This window comes from Nipponia nippon, unplaced genomic scaffold, assembly GCF_047370975.1.
Source record: "Nipponia nippon isolate SJK-2023a ecotype South Korea unplaced genomic scaffold, ASM4737097v1 scaffold_6, whole genome shotgun sequence".
Lineage (NCBI taxonomy): Eukaryota > Metazoa > Chordata > Aves > Pelecaniformes > Threskiornithidae > Nipponia > Nipponia nippon.
The window spans coordinates 78,329,922-78,355,089 of NW_028262380.1; the positions used below are offsets into that span (position 1 = coordinate 78,329,922).

At 39.8% G+C, this 25,168-nt stretch overlaps 2 protein-coding genes across 12 annotated transcripts in view; one reads left to right on the forward strand and one right to left on the reverse strand.

The window, feature by feature from the left end:
- Window positions 1-1,900, forward strand: part of SEC24D (SEC24 homolog D, COPII component) — a 72,071-nt gene extending 70,171 nt beyond the window's left edge. For all 4 annotated transcript variants that reach the window (XM_087736987.1, XM_087736989.1, XM_087736990.1 and 1 more), the window contains one exon: window positions 193-1,900. In XM_087736987.1, coding sequence (XP_087593113.1) covers window positions 193-333 — 141 coding nt within the window. In that variant the 3' untranslated portion in view covers window positions 334-1,900. The remainder of the gene's footprint in view (window positions 1-192) is intronic.
- A 135-nt stretch (window positions 1,901-2,035) lies between these two features.
- The window catches only part of METTL14 (methyltransferase 14, N6-adenosine-methyltransferase non-catalytic subunit), a 38,398-nt gene continuing 15,265 nt past the window's right edge, over window positions 2,036-25,168 (reverse strand). For 2 of the 8 annotated variants that reach the window (XM_087736994.1, XM_087736993.1), the window contains 10 exons: window positions 24,499-24,586; window positions 20,057-20,137; window positions 19,570-19,657; window positions 16,901-16,991; window positions 15,223-15,364; window positions 12,599-12,691; window positions 11,072-11,188; window positions 8,153-8,363; window positions 5,451-5,699; window positions 4,807-5,247 (listed from right to left, as the gene is read on the reverse strand). In XM_087736994.1, the coding sequence (XP_087593120.1) occupies window positions 5,150-5,247; window positions 5,451-5,699; window positions 8,153-8,363; window positions 11,072-11,188; window positions 12,599-12,691; window positions 15,223-15,364; window positions 16,901-16,991; window positions 19,570-19,657; window positions 20,057-20,137; window positions 24,499-24,586 (1,258 nt within the window). In that variant the 3' untranslated portion in view covers window positions 4,807-5,149. Of the gene's footprint in view, window positions 3,147-4,304; window positions 4,717-4,806; window positions 5,248-5,375; window positions 5,700-5,810; window positions 6,203-8,152; window positions 8,364-11,071; window positions 11,189-12,598; window positions 12,692-15,222; window positions 15,365-16,900; window positions 16,992-19,569; window positions 19,658-20,056; window positions 20,138-24,498; window positions 24,587-25,168 lie in introns of those variants that run through there. The other 6 variants (XR_015699816.1, XR_015699815.1, XM_087736995.1 and 3 more) reach the window with 6 other exon arrangements.

Below are 25,168 nucleotides of genomic sequence, written 5' to 3' on the forward strand. Positions count from 1 at the left end.
TTACCATTGTATTCTGCAAACCTTCACTCACACTAGACTCTCCTCTGTTCATAAATACAGCTACTATTAGTTTTGGTTTGTTCTCCCTCCCCCCCCCCCCGCCCCGAACAGCATACAGTAATAGATACAGGAAAACAGTACTGCCATTTAGTATGATTGTATCCTAAAAATATGTATGTTTTGTCTTTTCAGCTGACTATAGTGAAACAGCGGGAGCAGCCGGAGATGCTTTTCCGACAGTTCCTAGTAGAAGACAAGAGTATTTATGGAGGAGCGTCTTACGTGGATTTCTTATGCTGCGTTCACAAAGAGATCTGCCAGCTGCTCAGTTAAGGAAACCCAAGTATCATTTGTCCGTTTCTTTTTGATTTGGCAAGAGGGACAGTCGTTGGTGCCTGAAGGCTGGCCCACAGCTCTACTGTACCCGAGAGCCTTCTGCTGTGCTTTAGTCAACCTTTTCTGTGCTCTTTTTGTACAGTCTCATTTCACACGACCTCTCACTGAGTATTTAGCTTACCGATTAAGCTGTAGAATAGGAAGGAAGTTCTGCCCTCAGGTATTAATCTTCTAGGAGTCCTGACTCTTTCTCTAAGTGAATTGCCAGATTTCAAACTGTCAACGCTTAAGAGCATATGGTAAATGTTTATTAAAATATCATTTAGAAAACTAATTATTCCTTTTGCTAGTCGTAAGTTGTACGAGAGCCAGGAAAGATGCTAAAAATCCACACAGAAGAGGAAAAAAAATACAGCACGCTGCTTTTTCTAAGCGAGGGCATACAGTTGAATCAGATTTGCAGTAATCATGTAGTTCAGTTTGAGTACTTTGAAGTCCTTCAAGATGTAAAGCTAATCTCTAAAAAATAATCCCCTTTTTCCTGAAAGAGACAAGCATTACCTTCTACAGAAACAGAGCTCTGGGTGACCTTCCACACCCGGGAAGGCGTTATCGAGGACACAAAAATGCCTCAGTTCATAACTGGACTTGAGCAAGTTTAACAACAGTGGACCACAAGAACAGTAATCGAGCAATCCTTCTGCTATGTTTGGCAGATAATACCATAATGCTATTATGGTACAAATCTCTAGTCTTAAGGGCAGCAATTAATTTAGTGTACTATTTAATTGCATTTTCAAAACTGAACATGTTGGGTTTTATTTAGGATGTTTGCTAACTGGAATATTCCCAATGCAACTTCGATAAACATCTGTCCCTCAGAATTTCAGTGGCAGGTCAACTGTAAGACAGTTGACAGATGAATCAAAGGTTATTTGTGGTGCTATAAAAAAAGCAAGCCTCTTGTTTAATACCAGTTCTATTACAGTGACCTCCTCTCACATGACTGCTTTATTCAACAGTCACCGCTTTGAAAAACAAGCCTCTGCTAATATCAATAGCTAAGGTAGAATTTAGCCAGAGCCTTTGGAAGAGCGGTTTACCTCAGATACACTTCATCAGTCTGACCAGTGCCTCTGCATGTGAGGTTTGAGCTTTTTCCAAACTTGAAATGCTCTTGTTGTTTCAAACAAAGCAAAAAAACCTTTAAAAGTAAGGATAAGAGTTGGGCCTCTTTAAAAAACAGTGCCTTTAAACGTGTTAGTGTTGCTACTTAGTGTTAATCATTGTAATATCCAAGAGAAGCAGTCAAGATGCATAGTTTTTGTTTGACAGCTTATCAGAACAGGTGTATCCTTGCACATTGACTGAGAGCTCTTAAACCAAGTGGCTATATTGCAAAAGGATCCTCAGACTGAATTCAGCTGCTGAGACAAGAACTTTTTAGCTGAAGATGTTACCTGGTAAAAAAGTATTTGTCACCATTCCAAATCAGTGTACTTCGTAAAGCAACACCAGCAACTCTTTGTGTAAAGACATAAGCAGGTATTAAATATAATCATCACGTGTGTTTATTCTTTCATATACTATGTTCTCTAAGGTTTTTATGCTATCAGCCTCTGCCAGAAGCTATCCAACAGCTCTTAAACAGGAGCACCTAAAACTAGTGCCAAAAAACATGTGCCAAAACAGCCTGGTAAGTAAACTGTCTTAGAAAAATCACTTATCAAATGAGTCAGGAAGTGGGAAGATGCAGCAATTCTCACCTACTAAGGCAGAGTAATTAGGGAAATGTTTGTGCTCAGCTGCTGAACAAAGTTCATGCCAACTGCAATGAATGAGTTTCCCCCAGACAGCTCCTGCCTTAGCCACGCTTGCTCAGAACCTGTTTCCTTACCTTATTGCCTGGAGTCTGCCGATTGCCAGAAGATCACATCTGCACCACAACCACGTGCGTCTTCTGCTTGGTCAGTTCAGGGCACTGCCCTGCTGCTTCAGGGCAACCTGTTTTACACCCAGCATTCTGGAGCAAAGCGTACGTGTCACTTACCTGCGCGCTACCAAGCCTACAGGGAGCAGGATTTCAGGCACAGAGGTGCTATTCAGAATGAAGTTGTAGGAGGACACAAACCCCAAACCATTTACGCTTGCATGGTTAATGCATTGGCGCTCTAGCCTTTCACATATAGTTACTTTTAGCCACAGTGTGATTGTCAAATCCTTCACTTAATTCATGTAGGGTGTAAGATACTCAAAGTACTCCAAGTCTCTTCCAGAATGGAAAGACATAACAAGATGTAGACAGGCATCCCAAACCAGAGTGGTGGCATTACGTATTTAATAAAATTGGAAAGGGAGAAACACGTTAGGCTTTTTATCTTCAAGCGTAGCATGCTCAAATTGAGTCTACATTTACTTGTGGTAAATGAAACGTTCACTGATTGTGAGCGTTCTCCTCCTCCTTACAGCTGAGAAATTAACTGACAACCGGTAATGATATTACAAAGCTTTTCATCTCTAGACACCACTTTAGACATGGTCCAAATCAACAGCGATTAAAAAAATGACCAGATGTTTTTGCTGTATAGTTGGGGGGGTGGGGAGTACAGTCCCACTACTCTACAGTATTTCCTAAGTAAGTGTCACCTCCACCACCACAAGTACGTGACACCAAGCCTTTGGGTACACACCCCCATGTCTTACCTTCACAGGCAATCTAGCACTGTTGAAACAGCACCTTCAGATTATGATGGGCAGGTGTCTGTCTTCATAGAGGATACGTAGAGAGTTCTATTTCCTTGTCTCTTAACCTCAATTAAAAAAAGTGCGGTCAGTTGCTTGTTACCAACACATACATTACACCTCCCTGGTGAAGCTGGCCCATCCAGATCTAATCTAACACTCTCTGGAGCAGCAGTCTTTTTTTCCTTACACTACTTAAGCTATTTCAGCTTTGAGGGGAAAAAAATGAGAAACCTAACTCTGCACGCTCAAGAGGGATTTATTTGGTAGGATATTTTTTTACAAGACCCTGTGCAATTGATTTCCCAAGTCACTGAAGTCTTGAGCAGCACCCCAACTTCTGCAAATCAATACACCAATGCACGTCTCAAGCAGTTATTTTTGACTCTCCTCTTCAGTGTTGCCTAATCTTCTCTGTTAAGAAGCAGCCTAATCAGCTATGGACATTTAATTAAAAGGGGGAAATTGGGAGTTAGTTAACATTTACTACTAATTGAGGAAAAAAAAAAAAAAGAAAAAAGATTTGTCAGCAGCACAAAAGCAACCTTCCTAAGGTTAAGTGTCTCCAGTATTTACTTTTTGAGTAAGAACATGATTAGGGCACAAATCACAAGAGAGTCTCTGTGGCATGCAGCTTCTATCAGATGCTGTTCCAAGTAGTCCTTGGCAGACTGCACCGACCCTCAGATGAGGGCTACCCTTAAAATACCCCCTCCCTCCCTCAAAGGCAGTCCCTCTTCAGATGTGGGAATGTGACACCAGAAGAAACAAAATGTAAACAGTAGGTGAGTTTCATTTGGAGGCCCGCAGTCCCTTGCTGAGCACACTACCAAGGCTGCAAAGTTGACCAGACCCTACAAAAATTTCGGTGCTAAGTAAGTTTCATGCACCGAAAGAACAGTTACTGCCTCCTCGTTTACAGCAGTAGGGAGCAAAGCACAGTAAAACTTAGCAATTCCAAAACCTCAAGGAGAAGAAACCCACAAAATATTAAGAAAAATATTTCAACATTAGCTTTGATAAACAAGTTTAATAATGCACTACGTTACAGGACAGTTATTTAAAAGCTAGGCTCCAATAGAGAAACATTATGCAACTTAAAAGCCAATTTTCCAAAATCCACACCTAGGACTCTCAGGCTTCAACAGCCAGGTTTGTTCCCTCTACCAAGTACGGACGGAGAAGTTCAGAGGGGTGGTTTTGCTAAAAACAACCGTGGTACCTACCGAGGTGAATTGCCTTCGTGTCACACCGTGCTCTGGAGCTGACCACCCGCAGCCTTCTTCCAATGCGCGCAACGCCCACAGGCAAAAGCACAACGCTCTGTTCGATTACTGCGCCCTCGTCGCCCAGGTGATTAGGTTCAGGAAGCGCCCACTCTTACAACATCACATTTCCAATACAACCTCCAACGAGGTCTTTCTGCTACTTAGGTTGCAATTGCTGTGCAATAAAATTGTTTTATAGAATTGTTTGTCCCTATCAAAGGACAAGGCGATTACGAACAGACAGTGGGTGAAAACCCCTACTCGAGAAGCAATCCGAACTTACGTGGAAGTTCTGGGCCGCACACAACGCACAACTTCTTGCTTTCCATGAAGCACAACACACGACTGCACAGAATTACCGCTCTCCCCGCTAGACACAAAAAGTGAGTGTATTACACCACAAATGAAAACCAAACTTGTTCCCTATTCCCAGGAATAATTCGGGAAATTTAAAACCAAATAAGAAAAAATAGAATTCTGTTTATTCAATTTGCTCCTTGGTTTCAGAGAAGTTAAAATAGGTGTCAGTACAGACACAGCACTGTTTCTTCCATGAATAAGAGAGTAAGTCTGCTACGGCCATGCAATTCAGAACTGCATTTCATGCCCGCTCCCTCATATTAATCCAAGTCAGTCCAAACCTGAACCTCCAAAGGAGGAAGAGGAATCCGTGTTTTGGAGAAAATGACAGTGAGTAAAGCCCACACCTTGCAAGTTTCACAAGGGAAGAGCAAGTATCTTCGCTTCAGCCCCATCCGTGGTTTGAGGAGACGGTTGGTGCGCTCTGCTTTAACAAGAATCCGTCAGGAGGCCGAGTTTAGCGCTGGCAGGCGCGGGACCCTGCCCGCCAGGTGACGTGATGCGCCAGGCTGGTCACCGGAAGGCAGGCTACCTGTAACCGCTTGCACCAGAAACAATGTTAAGAGTCATCTAGCTTGAGTCCCCAGAATAATTCGCTTTAGCAAAAACAAGACTTCTTAGAAAAAGATTCTGAGCTGAGGCATAGGACAGGGGGGAAGAAGCAATTACCCAAGAGTCATCAGCGGGTGGGGAAGCCTCCTCTATGGGTGCCTCCACGTCCCCCTCTGAAGCCACCCCTCTCACCCCGAAAGTTAGTTCTGTTCCTCTCTCTGCCCCTTTCTCCTCGGCCTGCCGAAGTCCCTCCTCTTCCTCCTCCCCTCGGAGCACCACCTCCCCGGTCAGACTTGGACTTGGGAGGTGGCGACTTGGGCCGAAGTCTCTCAATCTCTTCGGTACAGCCGGTCAGGTGGGAATTGGGAGCTGTGAAGTACGAAGAATACGTTTCTGCGTTGAAATTGCTGTTGGTGAGGGTGGGTCCTACAGTCAGCCAACCTGGGGAACAAAACCAGAGTCAACAGAAGCAAGAACTAACGTCATGCTTCAAGGCCATTACCGCCTGTTTCCCAGTAAATGACCACTCAAGTGATGGGGACAGACACTTACCTACATGTCACCTGCACTGAACGGAATGAAAAGGTCACCACTGGGAAAGCCAGAGTCACTGAAGTTAGGATTTTAGTTTCATATTTCTAAGGGCTTTTTTTTTTTTTTTTTTTTTTAATTGCTTATGCCTATGGGAACATTCAAGCTGTGGTTTCACAAGGCCCCTTTCCTCCTCCTCCTTCCTACTTCTTCTTAGACCACAACAATGTTTTCCAGCCCCTCTGGGACCAGACTGTAAACCAGATCAGTAAATTCATCTCGTTTAAAAATAATGTCACCCTCCTCCTCTTCTCTGCCTTTTAAAAGGCATTTGAACTTGAATTAGGTCATTTTGTCTCCAGAAACCTGTTGTGACAGTGCAGCCAAGAGCACAGCACGCTGGAAGCCCACATCTGAAAGCACAATAAAATAACAGTTCTGTTGAAGCCCACGTGATAGGAACATAGAGCTTAAGAGAGTTAAATTAACCTGTTTATGCAAAACATTGAGTGGGCACTTCAGCCTCACCAAGTGAATCAAGGCAGGCAGACATTTAAAACAAGCACATTCCTATTTCTTCATGTTATGAGCTGAAGTAGCATTTGGATGTAAAATGGGGCTTAGACCACTTAAAAATGTCAGTGGGAACTGAATTTTCAGTTGTATCATATACTAATGAAGAAAAACGTAGTTCAGTGATCTCAACAACATGCTTACAAGGAAAACAAGAATAAAAACCCCAAGATCAGTTCTTTAACACATTTCTCTTTACCCTGGGAATTTATGTAACATTTACCTTGCTTCCTGCACATTTAAAAAAAAAAAAAAAAAAAAAAAAAAAAAAAAAGGAAGAGCCTATTTGTTTAGGTTTTCATACTTCAGAGCACTGTGAGGATTCACAAACAGCCATTCTAAACTCCAAGTGCTAATCGATAAAAACACTGTGCTCTGCCAACTTCCTGAACAAAGACTAAAGAGTAAAAGGTGTCCCCACTGCTGTGATGAGTATAGGATTTAAAGTATGCAATGCAATTCCAGGGTAACCACCAAATTTAAAAATACAAAAGTTGAATCAGACTAACATGACCCTGCGGGACAGTAACGCAGAAAAATTCACCTACAACAGCGCAGAAGTAATACCTGAACAGTCTTTCTACAAAACCAAACAGGTCCCTTCCTCACACGCACACCAGTAACCAACAGAATTAAGACCCAACCTCACCATTAAAATTCAAGGCAAAGGCCAGTCAAAGACTAGGAATGGCCTATAATCACTACTCCATAGTTGTACGAGCAAGAGAGAAACACCATCTTGACATTTACTTAGGTAACTTATTGCTTGCAGCTTGTATACCGATACACATCCTATTCCAATTGCAGCAAAAGAATAAGCAACATTTTTGAATAAGTATTAGCATTCACATGCGGCAAGCCAGGCCTTGAATAGACTTGTATCCATTTCTCCTCTATCATCCAAACCATTAAGCTCCATTTAGGGGAAAACAGTGTTACACAAAACTGCTAAGTGAACCTAAAGCAAGCGCAGCTATAGCCCTCTCCCCACTCACATTCCACCCCCCTCGCCCCCCGTATTTTTGAAAGGGGCACACTGCTACCATAAATTGTTCAGAGACCAACACTCAGAGTACCCGCCAGTGTGGGAAGTACGACTGCGCTATCCGTACCGTGAGGTATAGAGCCTGTCAATTCAAGCATTCATTGGTAATTGAAAGACACAGGACTGTTGAATTGTATTTCACCTCAGGCTTTAGGGCAGAAATGCCATTGACAACTGATACCAAAGTCTAGAAAGGCGTCAAAATAGATTTTAGTCTTCTAGTCTGTATTCTCCTGCAGTGAAAAATCCTTCATTGCTTACGCATGATAAATTGAAAGGCCTGACCAAACAAATCAAACACAGTTACCTTCAATCTGATCCATATATTTCTATGCATTTTTTTATCACGCCAGATGCAGCACCCAGTGTAAGACACTGAGTCTTCAGACACTGGCAACAGGACCAGCACTAAGCTCGTAGTGATTTCAAATCAGTTTAGAGAAAGAAGTCCTGCTTCCGAGAAGTGTAAACACATCAACAGGTGAAAATATCGGTTAACAAAAAACTTCCTTCTGAAAAACTGACAGAATTGGTAATTGTCATAGACTTCCCAAACAACACTGCTTTGTGACTGACAGATCTTCACACAAACCAAAAAAAGCATCTCCTTGAGAATCATGCATTAGGATTAACCACTGTCGTCTCAGCTCCCATCGTAACCCATCAAGCGGCCTCAGATGACGGAAGAGGGTTATTAAAGTAAATGAAAATGTAACCATTCGACAAAAGTAAACGTAACGGCTACCTGGTCGAATTGTACTGTCCCTTCCGAAAAGATGAAGACGTCGTCGTCCAAGGCAGAAATGCTCAATGATGTGAAAAATCTCTACGGGTTTTTCTATGTTGCCAATCTCAGGCTCTTCCGTGATGATGAGGTCAATGTCAACATTAGCATGGATGAAGTCACCGTCCGTACTGCGGCGCACAGTTCCTTTAATGCCCATGAGGCAGTGCTCCTACGCACAGAGAACACGGAAGGGTGCCTGTCACATGCCGCACGTACTGGTACAGCACAGACATCCGTGGTTTGAGCACAATGCAGAGAAAAGGACATTCCAGGCAGAGTAGATCCTGCTCTTACACAGAGAAAAGTCTGAAGCATGAGCTAGAAGAACAGAATAAGCTGGAGCTACCAAAAGAGCCTTCTGAACACAAAGCAGAGAGTAGTTTAAGCTATCTGGCTCGATGAACTACACTATGAAGTGGCAAAACTCAAAACAGAGGCTGAGATACAATATTTTAACTTCTTCAGTTACAGAGAAGTTAGAGCTTTAAGTTGGAAGGGCTGAGAAATCACCACAAGGGAAGAGAGTACAAGGTGATGGCAAGAGCAAGGGAACAGTTATTAATTATGATTAATACTTGTATCGGCATTCTGATCCTAACTTTATTCATACAAATAACTGTCAAAAGTTCTTAGTCATAGAACAGCCAGTCAGGGACAATAAGATTTACTTTTTCATATTGTACCTGTTACAAAAGTAGCCTTCACCCTCAGATTCCTTTCTAGAAGGTATCACTGCATCAAAAAAGTAAAACCACTATCAAACTGTCAACGCACTCTCAGTCAACTCCATCAGCATTAAAAGTGTTCTTTAACTGTAGCATGCATTGCTCTCCTTTCCTCTAAAACATTGTAGATCAACTTAAGTGACTAGTGCGTAGAACCTATGAGTGAGGAATCACCGTAACTGGTACAGGATGAAAAGAGGGTTCGACAGATTCATTTCAGAGTTCTGCTTCTGGGAATATCAAGCTCAAACGAGTGATTTTCCCCAGTATCATAAAACACTGATTGACTAAGCGCCACCAGATGGCTCCAAGAAAACTTGCAGGCAAGACTACATAATCATTTCCAGATTTTTGGCAAGTGTTTTAAGAGTTAGTGAATAAATATGAGAGGCAGAACAGGAGACCTATCACAGCTACGCAGCTGATCAACCGCTCCCGAGCTACAGGGTTTTCGGACCTTGTATTTAACTAAATAAAAAAGGCGCAATACTGCTAAGGAAACGACCCATCAGGCAAAGCCTCGTAAATCTAGTCTTTAGAAGAACTATCCAAAGCATTTTATTTTCGTTACACATGGAATGTTGTTCATTAGTACCTTAGATTCTACAGCAGGTGGCACAGCATAAAGCATCCATCTATAGAGATGCCTAAACTAAACATAATAGGATAGCATTTGCTGTTGTAATCATTGGTAAACACATCTTGCACAACAGACTATTTAGTCAGAATAAGCTAGCTAAATTTTCAACGTTCATTATAAATAGTGACCTCAGCCCAACCCTTGTTCAATAACAGAGAAATTCTCGAATACCACAAACTATTCTCCTCCTAAACAAAGACGTAAAGTCCCCCCCCACCTCCTCCTGTGTTAGCTTTAACCTCTCCCTCATGAGCGAGCTGCACATAGCTGCACTACTCTGTGCAATAAACACACAATATTTATACTTATATAAATATTTATAACTAATAAAACATACTTTCAAACAAACTTCAGATTAATGTAAATGCAAGTCAAAGAAAGATTCCAGATACCTTAAAGGGAAGTTTATACTCCTAAAAAATGGCAGATCTGAGACAGAGTCGAGGATGTTTAACACTAACAAATGATTAATGAATGTGGAACGAGTCCTGAGGTTAATGACACTTTAAATGACTAAACTGGCAGCCAACTCTCCGTATTCAGTAAAACTGCTACAGTTAAAGCCACATATACCCAAAACAGTTCTTTATTAATCCTGTCTGCGTTTGTCCAAGTTTTTGAATTACATACACTTGAGTCTTTTAAATCAGAATACTTTCTCTGCCTCTGCACCTTCTTCAATACACGTCCTCCACAACACGTCCCTAAGAAACTGTTGAATTTAAACCAAGCTGACCGATTCTGTCACTTGTGCATTACAGTCACCTTCAGGAAGTCAGGAGGTGCTGACTGAGCTGTGGTCCCTAACAGTCCTCTCTCTGCTTCAATCTCTGGGCACATACCTGCACGCGTGTATTTAGAACCATTAGCCAGTCTTCCAGAGTTATTTTTTTATGACTACATCCTTTTATGATCTACAGCTTTAACGACTTCTTTTGACTTCAAATTTAGTCCAGTTCTACTGCTAAGTTTAGTTCCATTCAAAAGGTGTTCCTCCGCCAGCAAGTTTTCTCCTCTAATCTGGAAAGGAGCTTGCGTTTTACACAAAAGCTATTGCTAATAGACTAACCTCTTGTTTACGATTCACCCATCACCAAAACAACCCAGAAGTCAAAACCTTGGCAGCATACAGTAACATTTGCTATTCAGTTTCCATCTTCCCTCTCAGGATTTCATTCTTGTTCCATCCATCTATGAACCCTCCTCAGCTACCTGCATTTCAACACGGCTCAAATGAGTATCACATTTAGAGGACTATAACAGAAATTTACCAAGCAGTGTTAAATGTAGATGAAACTTCTATACCTCCCACTGATTAAAAGTCAAGAAGGGGACAGAAGTTCACCCTATGAATATGTTTATCTCCACATAATGTACTTCGCAGAACAGAACTCTCAAGTCCTCATGTCTGCTTTCCTGAAAGCATGTCACCAGCTGCCGTGGAGCACCGGGTGTTTCATCAGTATGAAGAGACAGGATGGGAACAGGGGAGAAATGGAGTCAAACCTTTACCTTGGTTCTTTGGAAAACAGCCTTAGGGTCTAGAGTCTTTGTCTTTCCAGGATTGTTCTTATTCGTTTTGATCCAACAAATGTCCTCACATCTTCTGTAACCCCATTTGCGTAGACACTAAAGATTATAGACAGATAAAACAGTTCACGCTACACCAAAAACTTATGTAACCTGAACGGAACACTCACATAGGTACTCAACTTTTCTTAAAGCATGGCTGGAAGAGAAATTTGTCACAGATGAATGAAACGCTTCATTTACTGGCATAACTGTACCATGTTTTGTCAAGCTACCCCAATAGAAAAGAAAAAAATACAAAGACACTTACGTGCACATCAACATGTCTACATATCACCCTTTTCCCTTTTTTTTTTTTTTTAAAACAATAATCTAACCCCTGCACAGATCCCCTATGGAACTCTGCACTCATTTTTACCTAGTAACACTTAAATTTAATCAAAACCAGTCTGAACAACGTAGTGATCAGCTGCCTTGGCCCTGTCTCAACTATTACCTGCACTCTAAAAAAACTACTCAAAAAACCTACCAGTTTTTCACATCAATGTAAAATTCTATAAACGAGAAGATAAATAGCCAAAAGCCTTTGCTACTGTTCTGTGGTTTTTCTTCTATCTGTAAAAAAAACCACCAAAAAAAAAAAGAAACCCAACCCAAAACTTACAGGAGTTAAGGATTAAAAAGTCATGTAAGTGTAGTCTTGGAAAGGGAGAAAATTGGGTATTAAGGACTCAAGCTCATTTGGCTATTGCCGAGTTCAAGAACAGTCCGGTGACTACAAATGTGTCTGTGACAAAAATCAATCTATTGGAAATAACTGTCTGAAACCGATTAGTAATCACATGCTGTCCTTTAACAAATGCCGTATTGTTTCAATAGAAAGCACCGCTCAAACTAAGCAAAGAATGTTTCAGTACAGCAAGAGCCACCTGGAAATTCTTATGCCACCATCCCCAACACAAGCAGCGCTACCCCGGCATACGGAAAGATTACTCTAAAACTCCAAGATCTTATAGGGAGGTAAAACTTCATAGAGCTCACTAAGAGCAAACCCACTTAAACTCCAGGTGTTTTCCAAAAATAAGCAGTGCTATGCACAGTTTTATCTCACTTTATGAAACAGTAGCACCGTTCTACTAGCATGAATATTTCCGGCAGAAAACTATTAAGACTTCCGTTAAAAAAAAAGAAAATGTTGTAAATGCACTCAACATGGCAACCTGCTCCTGTGGCAACGTGCGTACATCAAAAACAAGACAGCAATACAGCTTTCTAGACCCTGTAGAATTATGCTTCCTCACATAGTCACAGCAACTCATCTGGAAAGTAACAGTATCTAAACAGTTAACGCCAGATAGACTTTATTTAATCCACTTAAAATTATACCCTATACACAGTAACAAAGCATCTCTCAGCAGTTGCAGTTGAGAATTCTATACAGAAAAAGTCAACGATAAAAATAAACTCTTAAGCCTGTCCCTGAGAAATTGAATTAAAACACCATCTTACCACTCGGCCAAGATCCAGACCCTCGCCTGAACCGCACCACAGAAACACAAATGACCTTGGGGCTGCAATTTCTTCAATTTCCAATTTCATGATCTAATAAAAGTAATAGTAATATAAGTGTTTCTGAATTAAATATAAATCACCAATTATACCAGGAAGAACACTTAGTAAGTGTTGAAGTCACAGAAACCATCAGGACACACTTTTATTGAAGATGGTAGCCTGTATACCATTCACAGCCATGCTCTTAAAGTTGTTTTCCAGAAAAGTACGTTGTAAAAGTTACCTTATCAGTACCCAAGTGCGTGTTTGAAACATAGCTGATGACCAGTTTAATTATTCTTTTTAACAGAAATTCTATCTGTATAGAAAATTCTAGACCTAAAAGACTAATACAACCCACATGATTTCCCCCCCTGCCCCCCCAAACCTCTGCTTCATTTTATCATTCCATTGGTAGCAAAATGATTTAATAACAGAACAATAGTGCTCTGTTTCTTTTCAGCCCTGGAATTACTTATGTGATGCTCGTGAAGACACATTAAACAACAACAAAAAACCCCAACAGCTTAATTCCTATTACTACATCGGAAAGACATTCTCTCCATTTTCACTTTCGGAAAAAAGAGGCAAGAATTTATCAGGACAGTCGTTCAACAATGACAGATGAGTAACATGCAGGATGAAATAACTTCAGATGCAAAGCATCTGTTACTCATTACAAGTTGAAAAGATTCATCCGTAACTCGCTAAGACATCAAATCAAGCTTCATTCAGTGCCACTGTGAAGAAAAATAATGCAACAGAAGCCATTCTAAGAGGATATGACTCCCAACTAAGAGTATGACTCCTGCCTCCAACACTTCCAGTTTTTCTGTTAGGATGAAACGTTTCTTCCCCGGGCAATGCTGCCAGGCACCATTTTTGCCTGAGGTAACAGCATGGCTAACACAGAAGCTACCTATTCCTTAACATGTAGTTACCTACTCTCTTATCACAGGCAGGAATGCCTTTGTTTTCAAACTCATTCCTTAAAGGCGGATTGAATTTTATTTTGTTCTCAAGATCCTTTAGCTTGACTGATTCGCTTCTGAAGTTATGCACGTGCAGGTTCCAGCCTAAGGACAAACTAAATCTAGTTTAAAGTAACCCCGTCATCCCCCTCCCCAAAACTGCATAGAACACAGATAGGAAAATCTCAGCAACAACTGCTTTAATTACCGATTCACTCATATTATGACAAATTTGCAGCTAACGCAGACATAGTCCTGCATACCTTTCAAACAGGGTCTCTAAAATAATAGGTATTTCTTAGTTGCATGTCCCACCATATGCCTGAACCTAAGAATTCCTGACATGGTTATGCAAACTTTTTTTTATCAGCTATTCCTCTCTACTACAGATTGCCTGTTTTGTTGTAAGGGTGGGGTTGGTTATTTTTGGTTTGTGGATTTTTGCGTGTGGTGGTTTTTTGTTTGTTTGTTTGTTTGTGTGTGTTTGTTTTGTTTTTGTTTTTTGTTTTGTTTTTTTAAGTGTAGATACATAGAGTAGAGCCAATTTATTGCCATTTTACATTAGCATTACAAGTTTTTTATTCAATGACCAAGTGAAGGAATTCACCGGTTCAATCTTGAACGAAAGGGCAACTTGTCAGCAGGCTTTGTGTCATCACATTGTTATGCCTGATGACATCCAGCACTTCACAGCCTCCAACCCTCACCTGGCTTTTCCAGAGCTAACTTTACTGAAAAGGGAAAGATACAGAATGGAGTTACTTATCAATACATCTTGAGCGTCTCCTCCTTTACAAGCATCTACATGCCTTACTACAGAAGGAACTTGAAAATCTTTTCTCTAACTCAATTCTCTAACGGCTTACTAGAGCACAATAGAACAAGAGCACCAACAGCCATCTCAAAAAAGATCACATCTTGCACATTAAGATTTCTCCTTGTTCCCAAAAAGGGGTCAGAAATCAACATGGCTTCAGAAAGAAAACCAAACAAAAAACCCAAACCTTTGATGTGACTAAACAGTAATGGAATACATAAATACAAGAAAAAATTCCACAAGTAAGGTTTAGCTATTTTGTTAGGCTTCTCAGGATTACAGTTGGTTTGATTGTTAAAATTTCCTACCTCATCAGTGTTTTGGAGAAAGGAGGTATGTCAGTGAAGCATACTCATCTACTCCTTTGACTAGAAGACCAGCGTATTAAAAAGCATACCTTAAAAATCTCTTCCAGAATTTAAACAAAGAGGGGAATATTTACAATGGATATTGTGAATTTCAACAGCAAAAACCAAACAGAAGAGAAAACTCATGGAATTTGGGGGTAGGGAGAAAACCTACTATGATTATTATTTAAATTTTCAACCAGGCTTAGGGAGAACAAAAAGGCGTATTTAATTCATTAAACTCCTCAAAACCACAAATAGCGTAGGCATGCACACAATATAAAACTTGGTTTTTATAAGAATCTAGACTTCTCTTTAAAAAACAAAACAAATTTCCCATTTTTCCTTGAAACACATATCTGAAACATTTTGATGCCAAATGAAATCCTCAAACTATTTGCTTAAGTACATGTATGAAATCCTTTTCACAGCAAGAAAAATACTTACATCATCCCAGGTCCAGCATTTTTCATTGGCAGTAATGCCAGTCTCTCGGTAGTATTCTTCCAGCGGTGGTTCCAGGAGAATCACATCAAATTTGGACTTCAGTTCCCTAATATCGAAAGCTTCCAAGTCTGCTTGTAAGTACCTGTTTACACACAAGATGACAGATTGCTTGGACAAGTTACAACAGTGGTTTGAAAATTATACTCCACACAGCACTTCTGCGTAGCCAGTTAAGAGCAGGGTCTCCTGTGTAGTTCATATAGCTCAAATGCACTAAATCCAGAGGAGATGCATAACGCATTCTCACTTAACCTAGGCTGGCTGCTGTTGCATTAGATCGTTTTAAAAGCAGCCCTTCTCTCAACAAACAGTTTTTAGGGTTCTAATTTAGCAAGCAGGAAACAGATGCCCACAGACTCTACAACAATATCTAGTACAGAATCACTGAACTTTCTGTACAGCCATGAACTATACAGGAGAAAGCATCAACATTTAAGAAGCCAACACTCACTGCCTGGCTAACAGACTTGTATTTCGCTTTACTTTGGGAAACTGGCATATTTTTAGAATTGGGATTTATTATAGGTTACGTTCAGAAAACACTGAATACTAGAAATACGCTTACTTTTTATACAGTAGAAATGTATTTCTCTATCCCTATAACAAAAGCGTAATTCCCACACAAATTGATTTTATTAAATACACACTCAAACGCACTCTTACGACTGGCCTCCGCTCACTGCTGTGTCACTATCGAAAAAAATTACACTGCCTTCCCCTCAATGCCTTTAACCTGAAAAAGGCTAATTAGCAGACCACCACCTCCCCCTTCCTAAGAAAGCGTCTGGAAGAGATCATTATTCTGTAAGTGTATTCGGTGTTACCAGAAGGCAGCATTTGATTACTGTTTTTTCCCCTTTTCTGCTTTAAGGCTAAGAATGCCAAAACGCATCTAACCTCAAAATAGCGAGTTGAGTTTTGCAGTTTGTATCTCAGTTGTTCAGACAACAATTTCAGACTTTGTCATGTGACTATCATGAAATAATTCCATTTTACTCGGTACACACTAGCATCAGGTTCACAGTCAGATGGGTTCAAATTCCCGGGAGTAGCATGCTGCATGCTTATACTGTGTCTAACGTTCACCAAAAACTCAGGGGTAATGCCAAGTTAATAGGACAAATCACTTCCAGCCAGCCTAACCGTTTTTTGGTCTTAAACTACAAAGTAATGTCTGATTAACAGATACTAAGATAATAGCTGACCATTATACAAAAAAAGTTGTTACAAGAACAGCTAAGGTTATATAGCAAGAGGCCAATTTTTTAAAGCATTACAGCATGAGGTTCACGATCATGTGATGTTCTTTTAGTTCCCAAATTAAAGCCTGCAGCCCAATCGGTTCACAGTTCGGTCTTTAAAACCAAAGCTTTAGGTACTATAAATAATCACACACTGGAAAGAAAGTCTAGTTTATACACTACATTAAACATCAAGATTAAACTAACAAAAACAAACGGATTTTATTCTTCTGAAGTTTCAATTGATTAATTTGTATATACAAACAGAAATAGAAAATGTAAATTCTGAGCAGGTGCTAAAGATAGAGATTTGCAAAGCAGACAGCTAACTTCAAACAGGTCTGGAGAAGAAAGGCAGTTTCCACAAGAACACTTACATGGGAGGAGTGTTAGATTTAGATATCAGCTCATCCTTCAACCTGATGAGCTCTCTAAGTTTTGGATATTCTTCAAACCTATCTGCTAAGCCTAAGAAGAAGAAAACATGAAGTTAACAACTACTTAGAGAGTAAATCTGTATCAAAATTAAGCGTTGTCCAGTATTCTAAATCGGTACAGATGTTAATACTTAGCCTCATTTTAATTTTTGTTAGAACAAATCAAACCCTTCAAAGCAGTTTTTTGGTCAGTACTTCACAAAAGCCTCCTGCCTTCACCCAGTTAATTACAGCTTTTACTGAATGTAGTGTCTATGCTCTAATCTTCTCTAAAGCACTACAGTGATCAGTTCACCACTCCTTTTATCAGAAGGAAACAGTCTTTCATTTCAACTCCAAGTGCCAGAATGAGAAGAGAAAGTTATTTTGTTCTCCCCCATCCATAAGTTATATTAAGATCTAATTAACATTCGCTTACAGAATACTCTCATTTAACCTTTGAAGACTATTTTTAAGGCGGCAACTGGGGTGTGACTGGTTCCCTTAGGCAACCCTTATTTCGAGATTTGGTACTCTGGTGTCAGTCATGAAGATTTGAATACATGTATATTTATTTATTAGGTTCCTAGACTTAGCTTTATGATGTTAATTTTCAAACCTTTCACATGTACAGAAGGCAAAAGGGAAAGCTTTTAAAAAAAGAAAAAAATCCAAGCAAACTTTTCAGTATATTACATTCCCCCTTCAAAAAATTAAGTAGAAATAATACGTTTTTGCTATTGCTAGCAGTAGTATCAGTACAAACCAAAAAGGTACCATTCCCACCTCCCAGGCAGTATCAGTTCAACTTTAGTAGGAGTTATTTACAAAACTTCACATTCATTTAAATGTACAACTTTAAATGGTCCTAATCCATGGGGGGGGGGGACGGGGACGGGACGACGGGGAGGATGGGGACGGGATACACGGATGGACACACAGGACGACACACGGATGGACACGGATGACGACACCAACACCCAAACCCCACAACCCTTCATGCCTCTCCTTATTTTAATTCAAGCTTCTGAACTCCCAACCCTAGCACTGCCTTGGTAAAAGCAAAGTTCTTAGTAGCTAACCTTATTATCTCTTATTACATGTGCATAAAACACTTGGAAGTTATTTTCATTTTTTTCCTTAAATACATAACATCTTCAAAACACCACTGTGTTTTTCTGATTTCCACTGCTGTGTTGCTTCCAGGCAGCGCAAGTCAAATACTCCTGACCAGCAGAAACGGAAGCCAGTTATCAGCAGCTAACCAACAGGTGTAAAAGAATTTTCAATCAAGATGACTGCAGTTGTTTTTTAAAAACAAAACAAACTAAAAAACCCCAAACCCAACCAAACCAAAACCAAACCAAAACCCACAGGTCTCTCCCTCTCTTCCAACAGCAACATCAAAAAGATATAACTGGCTGTTCTGGAACCACCACTTCCCTACAGCTTTTTGTAGCATCATGTCCAATGACGAAGTAGCACCTAAGCAGAGTTTTGATTTTCACGTAGAAAATGTATGCTAACCAATATGCAACTTGACATACCTCATCTCTAATAAAGGGTCTAGACCAACTGCTGCCGACACATTCATTTCCATATTAACACTTGCGTAACAATTTGTCCTGTCCCTTCCCAATTTAAACAATTGCAGCAGCAAAGTCAGAGCAAATAACATGGGCTGCTATTTCTTCATACACATTTCAAAGCACAGTGTGTAACTATTTCAAGTACAGAACTGCGAAGCCCAGATGCTTTTCAGATAAAGACATAACTGAGTCAAAGCAGCCCATTTTTCATACTAAACATCCAGACGTGTTTCACAGAAGCATTCACAAAATATAGAGAAGAAACAAACTAACTGCCTCAACAGGCAAACAAAAGCTCTTTGGGCTGGCATCTAAACACACAACACACTTGCCCTGACAATCCTGACCTTGATAAAATACAGAGAACTCTTGCAGAAATCTGCCGAGGGAGGTATCCTGCTTTTCTTAAAGAACAAATAACTACCAGGCACCCATTCTGGGAAACAGGACCAAACCGTACCTTAGTTTTAGAAAGATTAAATTCAGGCCTAATAAAATAAGATTTCAGTAACAAATTCGGTGATGGCTGGAAGATTGTAAACTTAAAAAATAACATCCTCTAAATTCAGTAATACGTTGGGTCTTCTAATGAGTTGTCAGCAGTTACATAGTTTAGCTGGTAAATATTATCCATATTGTTTACTGAATTAAAAATCAGTATTTTCCATACTTTACATGCTACATGCATTCTCGGAGACAATACAGTCCAGGAAACAGCTGAACTGTCAGTTATTCAAACTTCCAAAGGTTTCAAGATCTGGTCACTAGCCTCATCTACTTTCTGGAACCACACGAGCTTAGTTTTGAAAATACTTTCAAATAAAACCAAGAGTAAGAAGAGCCTTGGTAATAATCACCTCCTAACTGATTAAAAATAAAATCAGTCATATAAACATATATTGATACATATGCACACGGAGACAAAACTATGAAGTATATGTGTATCTACATTTCCAAGTAGCTGTAAGGAATTAAAAAGGGCAAGAAAAAGAAGTGCTATTGAATAAAATGAGTTCTCTCCAGTTACTGACTGTGACATACCAACATCTCTGATGAAGTTCTGGGGTCTGTGTCCTGTATCCACAAAGTGTTGGCAGTAATCGTTGTGTGGATTTAAGCTCTGAGTACCCTGGAGAACAAAATGGAGTTCAGTGAGAGCAACGGGGAGATAACTGGACATACACACACACTACATGTGTGAGTCTGATAAATGAGAAAGTAACAGATTTTTTTTTTTCCCCTTTTCAACGTGCCTTTATAAGCTACACTAGTGAAGACCATCATTGTGCTTTTAGTTCCAAATCAGGCCCGCCATTACTTGGGCTCATTGTAAGTTGACCCAGATCTTTAGTCAGATCAATGTAAACACTTGTTACAGCCATATCTTTCACAGGAAGCCTCCATACTTGTGAATTCCAGTCAATTACTTCAGCCTTTAAAGCTGTATTTCAAATACCATCAACTGCAGAAATAGTTTAACACAACCCTGCCAGCTTTGACTAGACTTCTAATTGCAAAAGCAGCTCACCTTAAGAAAGGTACTAGAATCTTTGTAAATCTCTTCTTCATAAGGCAGGTTCTCTTCATCTTGCTGCAGCTCTACTTCATCCTTGGAAATAAAGCAGATATTACAAGTCTGCAAGATCATGCAGTTTCTCTCCTCGTTATGATTCTGCTTCTTAAGAAAAGAAGTGGGCTGTCTACAAACAGAAGTCTCCTAAAACAGCAGATCATGAACGGTTTCAACCCTAGTTTTGGAGGGGAAAAAAATTACCTAGTCCCAAAAAGGTCTGCCTCTCTCTCATTAATGAGGTGAGTGTTACTGGGAAAGGCCGCTGAAAGAAGAATAAAATACAAAGCCCTTCATTTCTAGACCCTGACAGTGTAGGCAGTGCTTTACAAGGTGTAGAACTTTAAATTTTTGTCCCCCCAAAATTTCACTCCCTGGACTAAAGCAAATGATATATTTTATTTAAGTTCTTCTGTAGTAGAACCTTTGAACATTTATATCCACTCAATCATCTCTTACGTTCCAACCTTAGCAGCTGAAACCATCTTCGCTATATAGATCTGTTAAAGTCCACACTTTGCAGAAACAGCACATAGTACAAGCCACCATTTCATTTGGACTGTTCTTAAAAGTAACTTTAAAATTCCCATTGTGTAGTCTTGAAACTTACAGAAAACAGGAATTGTATTGCAATTCTTTTCCCGAGTTAGTGTCACCAACTGTTCGTTCATCAGATTTCTGGAATTCAGAGATCTGTCACACTGACGTACTCTGAACATCCAACATAGAGAAAACAGAAATGAGACACACTCGCTTCTTCATGTCACTTTCTGTTTTCCCATAAATAAAACCGAAGAACCACTAAATAATATCATCTACCATATTTTAGTAGGCTGCATATGGTCTTTCACACATTACTGATTACAACAGAAATCTTAATCAGTTAACAGTGCTTCACGTGAAATATTAAAAAAGACATTTTAACACACTGAAATAAAAGGAAAGATGGAGAACTGGATTTCTTCTAGCGAAGAACTCAACTTCTCGCCCCCAACACAGATCTTAAGTCAAAAGATGCAGAGAAGAGGCCATTATTACTGCTGCATTTACCCTATGCTACATAAACTGTCTGAATGCAGAATCAAAAAATTAAGTGTTCTCCCTATTTTGATCCCTCTAGCTGATGAAATCTTAAAATAAGGTCTGTGTTCTTTCCAAATTGGAGCTTTGCACCAACTTCCGAAATGCCTGCTGTGATTAATAGGTCACAGATTCCCCCTTCCCATTATTCAGGTGAAGAATTTAGAGATACAGTCTTTTTGGTTTTTTGTTTAACCAGACCAAAAAGAGACGGATTACTATCAGAAACAGCAACAGTGTTTATAAGGACAAGGAATGGAAAAACAAAAAAAAAGCTGAAAGCTCGAGTTTTACTAAAACTGCTTATGCCATCATAAGCTTACACCTGCTTCCTCTCTTCCATCTTCCTCTAAATCTTAGCCTTCTGATGATAAGCACTTGTTAGATACCTACTTCTGAGTCATCCCAGTGCTCTTTATGCCTTCATAAGTGATTTAAGGAAAAAACAAAAACCAAAGTCTTGTGGCCACAAACAAAAAGCCCACACCACCAACTTTCAAAGGGAAAAGGACAGAGTCAAAGCAGAGACAGAATGAAATTAACAGTAATACAAGATACTAGATTGTACATTAATCATCCTTGTTTTCCAGATCTGGTATATTGTTGCTGAGTTAGGGAAACAAAAACTACCCACAATATTCGAGCATATAGTTTTTTCAAGTGACTAGAGACTACATTAAGCAATTATCATGATTCAACCAAGTAAGACTTTTTCAGCCTCCAGAACAATGGCATGGAAGCATTCCAAGCTCGCAGGACACTGCCTGCAGAAACAAAGTAAGAAAAGGGCTGTATCAAATTAGGCTGGCAGACAGCACATTTGAACCACAGGTTTTTTGTACTTCATGCAAAGTTAAAATTCTGGAACTCTCTGCCACAAAACACTGTTGATACCAGACGTTTATACAGGTGCAAACAATTGAGTAAATTCACCTGGGGTCGGGGAGAGGGGGAGCAACAATTACAACTCTCAGCTGTGAAAAGCCTGTGAGTGGCAGCAGGTGGTCTAGTCCCATTACCTCTCACTCCCAAATACAGACCAGGGAGCTCAACTAACCCTAGCACAACTGCTGCAGTTCCACAAAAAGAAGAGTGTTGTAGAAGTTCTTTAGAATCACAATTCAACTTTCTGATCTTAAAATATCCATTATTCATTTTTGCCAATAACACATCTCTTTCCGTATCTCCCACCTCTATGGTTTGCAATGCAGTCAGGCTCCAAGACAGAAGTCAAGCTGCCAGCGGAAAGCTTAATGAGCAGCCTTGCTGCCCTTTATTTTCATATAAGCCTGATGCTTATTAAGAACCATCACTAGAAATTTCCACTTATTCTAAAACAAAACAAAAAACCACCCAAACCCCCAAACAAAACCTCAAAACTAGAAAATAAAAACCATCGCTCTTTTTGCATCAGATGTTCCTAAATGGCCGAGAGGTTAACATACTTCATCTTTCATCTCAAAAACTGCTCTCACACTTCCCCATATAATGAAAAACTGAATGTCACTGTACAGCCTTCTCTCAAAACAGCAGCGTAAGGCATTTAGGGGTCATCAGCTCACCTCACTTTCCATTTGGAACACTAGAAACTGACAGAAATCATCTAAAATACCCAACTATATTTGTTTAAAGGTTTCATGCCCACATCCACACGCTCTGCCCCTGCAGACGTTGTGCCATCACACTGCATTGCAGTAACAACCATGCTGTATCTTCACAGTAACCCCTCTTCATCAGCAATTACAGCTACATCCTCAGGCTCCAGCTTGAGCAGTTGAGGTTTGAGGACACATTCATTTCCACCACATCTGAAGTCAGGGCATAAAAATTTTAAACCGCTTCAGAAAGACTGATACCCTCACATTGAACCCAACACTGCAAGTCAGGGTTTTAGAGACACAGGAGTCACTTCACATCAGAAATATTTACCTTTAATTTTCCTAACAAAGCTGACAAACTAGCAGTATTTGTCTGTAACACTAATAGTCAAGTCTATTATTACTTTTGTCTAAGGAGTATTAAACACAATCCAATAGGGCTTGATACCATAAGGATCTAAGTTTTTTTTATCAGTTCATATTACGAGACTCAATTTAAACAGGCTCAAAGTACTAATGAAAAAGTTAACATAAATACAGATGGGATTTTACTAAGTTCTCATCTCCTGGCCAACGGGGAATTAGCAATGTCTGCAGAAAACAGCTGATGACTCCACGACAGATGTTCTACTTGGGGGTTTCAAGTTTCTTAAATCTATTCACCTGCTCGACTGAAGCTAGTCCGAGCTAGTATAATTAAAATATTCTTCAATTTCAACAATACAGCAAGAGTTTGGCCACTTGCAAGTGGTTACAGCCCACCACAGGGTAAGTCTTCTCCATACTAAAGAAGAAAACGTTAATGATAAGATTCATATGCTTTGCCAACTCAACTGACTTATCCACATATATTTCACAGGAAAAAAAGAACTGTTTAACCACATACTTGGTGAAGGAGTAAAATAAACGGATATGAACTGATCATTAATGTGAACATAAAAACCCCACTTCACAAACAGGGCACGTACTCTGTAAATCCCTTCTTTGAGATGGTGACTTGATCGCTTTGCTAAACAAGATGTACAGACTAACACTTAGCATGTTTAAAAGAATGTCTGTCCACTTTATACACATAGACTTTAAAAATTAGTCATCAAAAAACGTCCTGTCATACAGTAACTTTTTGGTTTAGTAAGATAAAGGTAAAATAGACATTATTACAGAAAGATTTATAAACCTGAACACATATGTAGCACTACCAAGGCTAATATTTCAAAAATTACTATTTTTAGGCTTCCAAGAGACACCCTCAGCCTCCCTGTTATCTCATCCAATGGCGCGTACCTCTAGCTAAATGCAAGCTTTCCTTCAGAAACAAAGAAATTCTGGTCAAGATTTTTTTATTTTTGCGTACCAAGCGCACACACATTTTACCACTTCTTTCCACACAAGACAGCCAACCACAGCACACTGCCATTCCCTGTGGGCACTATCACCTAGGCCTACCACCTCCTAAGAGCAGCACTACATTAAGCCTCCAAACACTGGGTTCTGGTGCGTGTACAGCTCAATGCACCTAAACCACTTCCAAAGAGAACCACTTAGCCTCTGTGCCCCCTCTCTTAGATCTCTGCAGTGGAAGACATTAAGGAAGGGACGTGTATTTTAAAGTATCTATACACATCGCATTTATTTTTATTTATATGCACGCACACATGTTTTCTAAATCCCTCGGAGACACATGAACACCAGAGGAAAGTAACTTTTTCCTTTTTTTCTTACCTTATATTCTTCAATCTCTTCCTCGTCAGCTTCTCCCTCATCTGGGTATTTGCGTTTTGCATTTGGTGCAGAAGTATCATAAGCAGCCCTATAAACATCCAGAAAAAATGCTCATATAAAACAGTTTCTCTCTCCAGAGAGAACATTTCAGAAGTCTCTGATAATCTGCCTTGACTGCATGATTTTATTATAAGTTTGCAATTATTCTGAAACTTCCTATACAAGAAGTTGTTCCTCTCTCAGTATATTTGAGACCAGCACAACTTCTTAAGGACAGGACTCCTGAAAACAGGTATCTCGCTTCCTCGTTTTTCTGTTCTAAAAGGTACAGCTTATTTTAACCAAAGCAGTATATCTACTAAATCAGGCCTGCTCACACAAGACAATTAGTTACACGTGAGAATTAATCAGCACTAGCTACTCTGTCCTAGACATGCCTACCGTTCCATAAGAACTTCTAAACTAAATTGCCCTGCAACTGCTCTTAGCAAAAGTATAAAGGCTCTAGGACAATGGGGATAGCATACTCTAAATTCACACCTGTTCTGCTCCACAGTAGCTTTTTAACATAAGAAACAAAAGTCCGCCCTGATTTCCAAGCTGCTATTAGAAGTGAACGACTAAACCTTACTTGCCTCATTCAAAGTTCAGATTTGAGTAATTAAAGCAT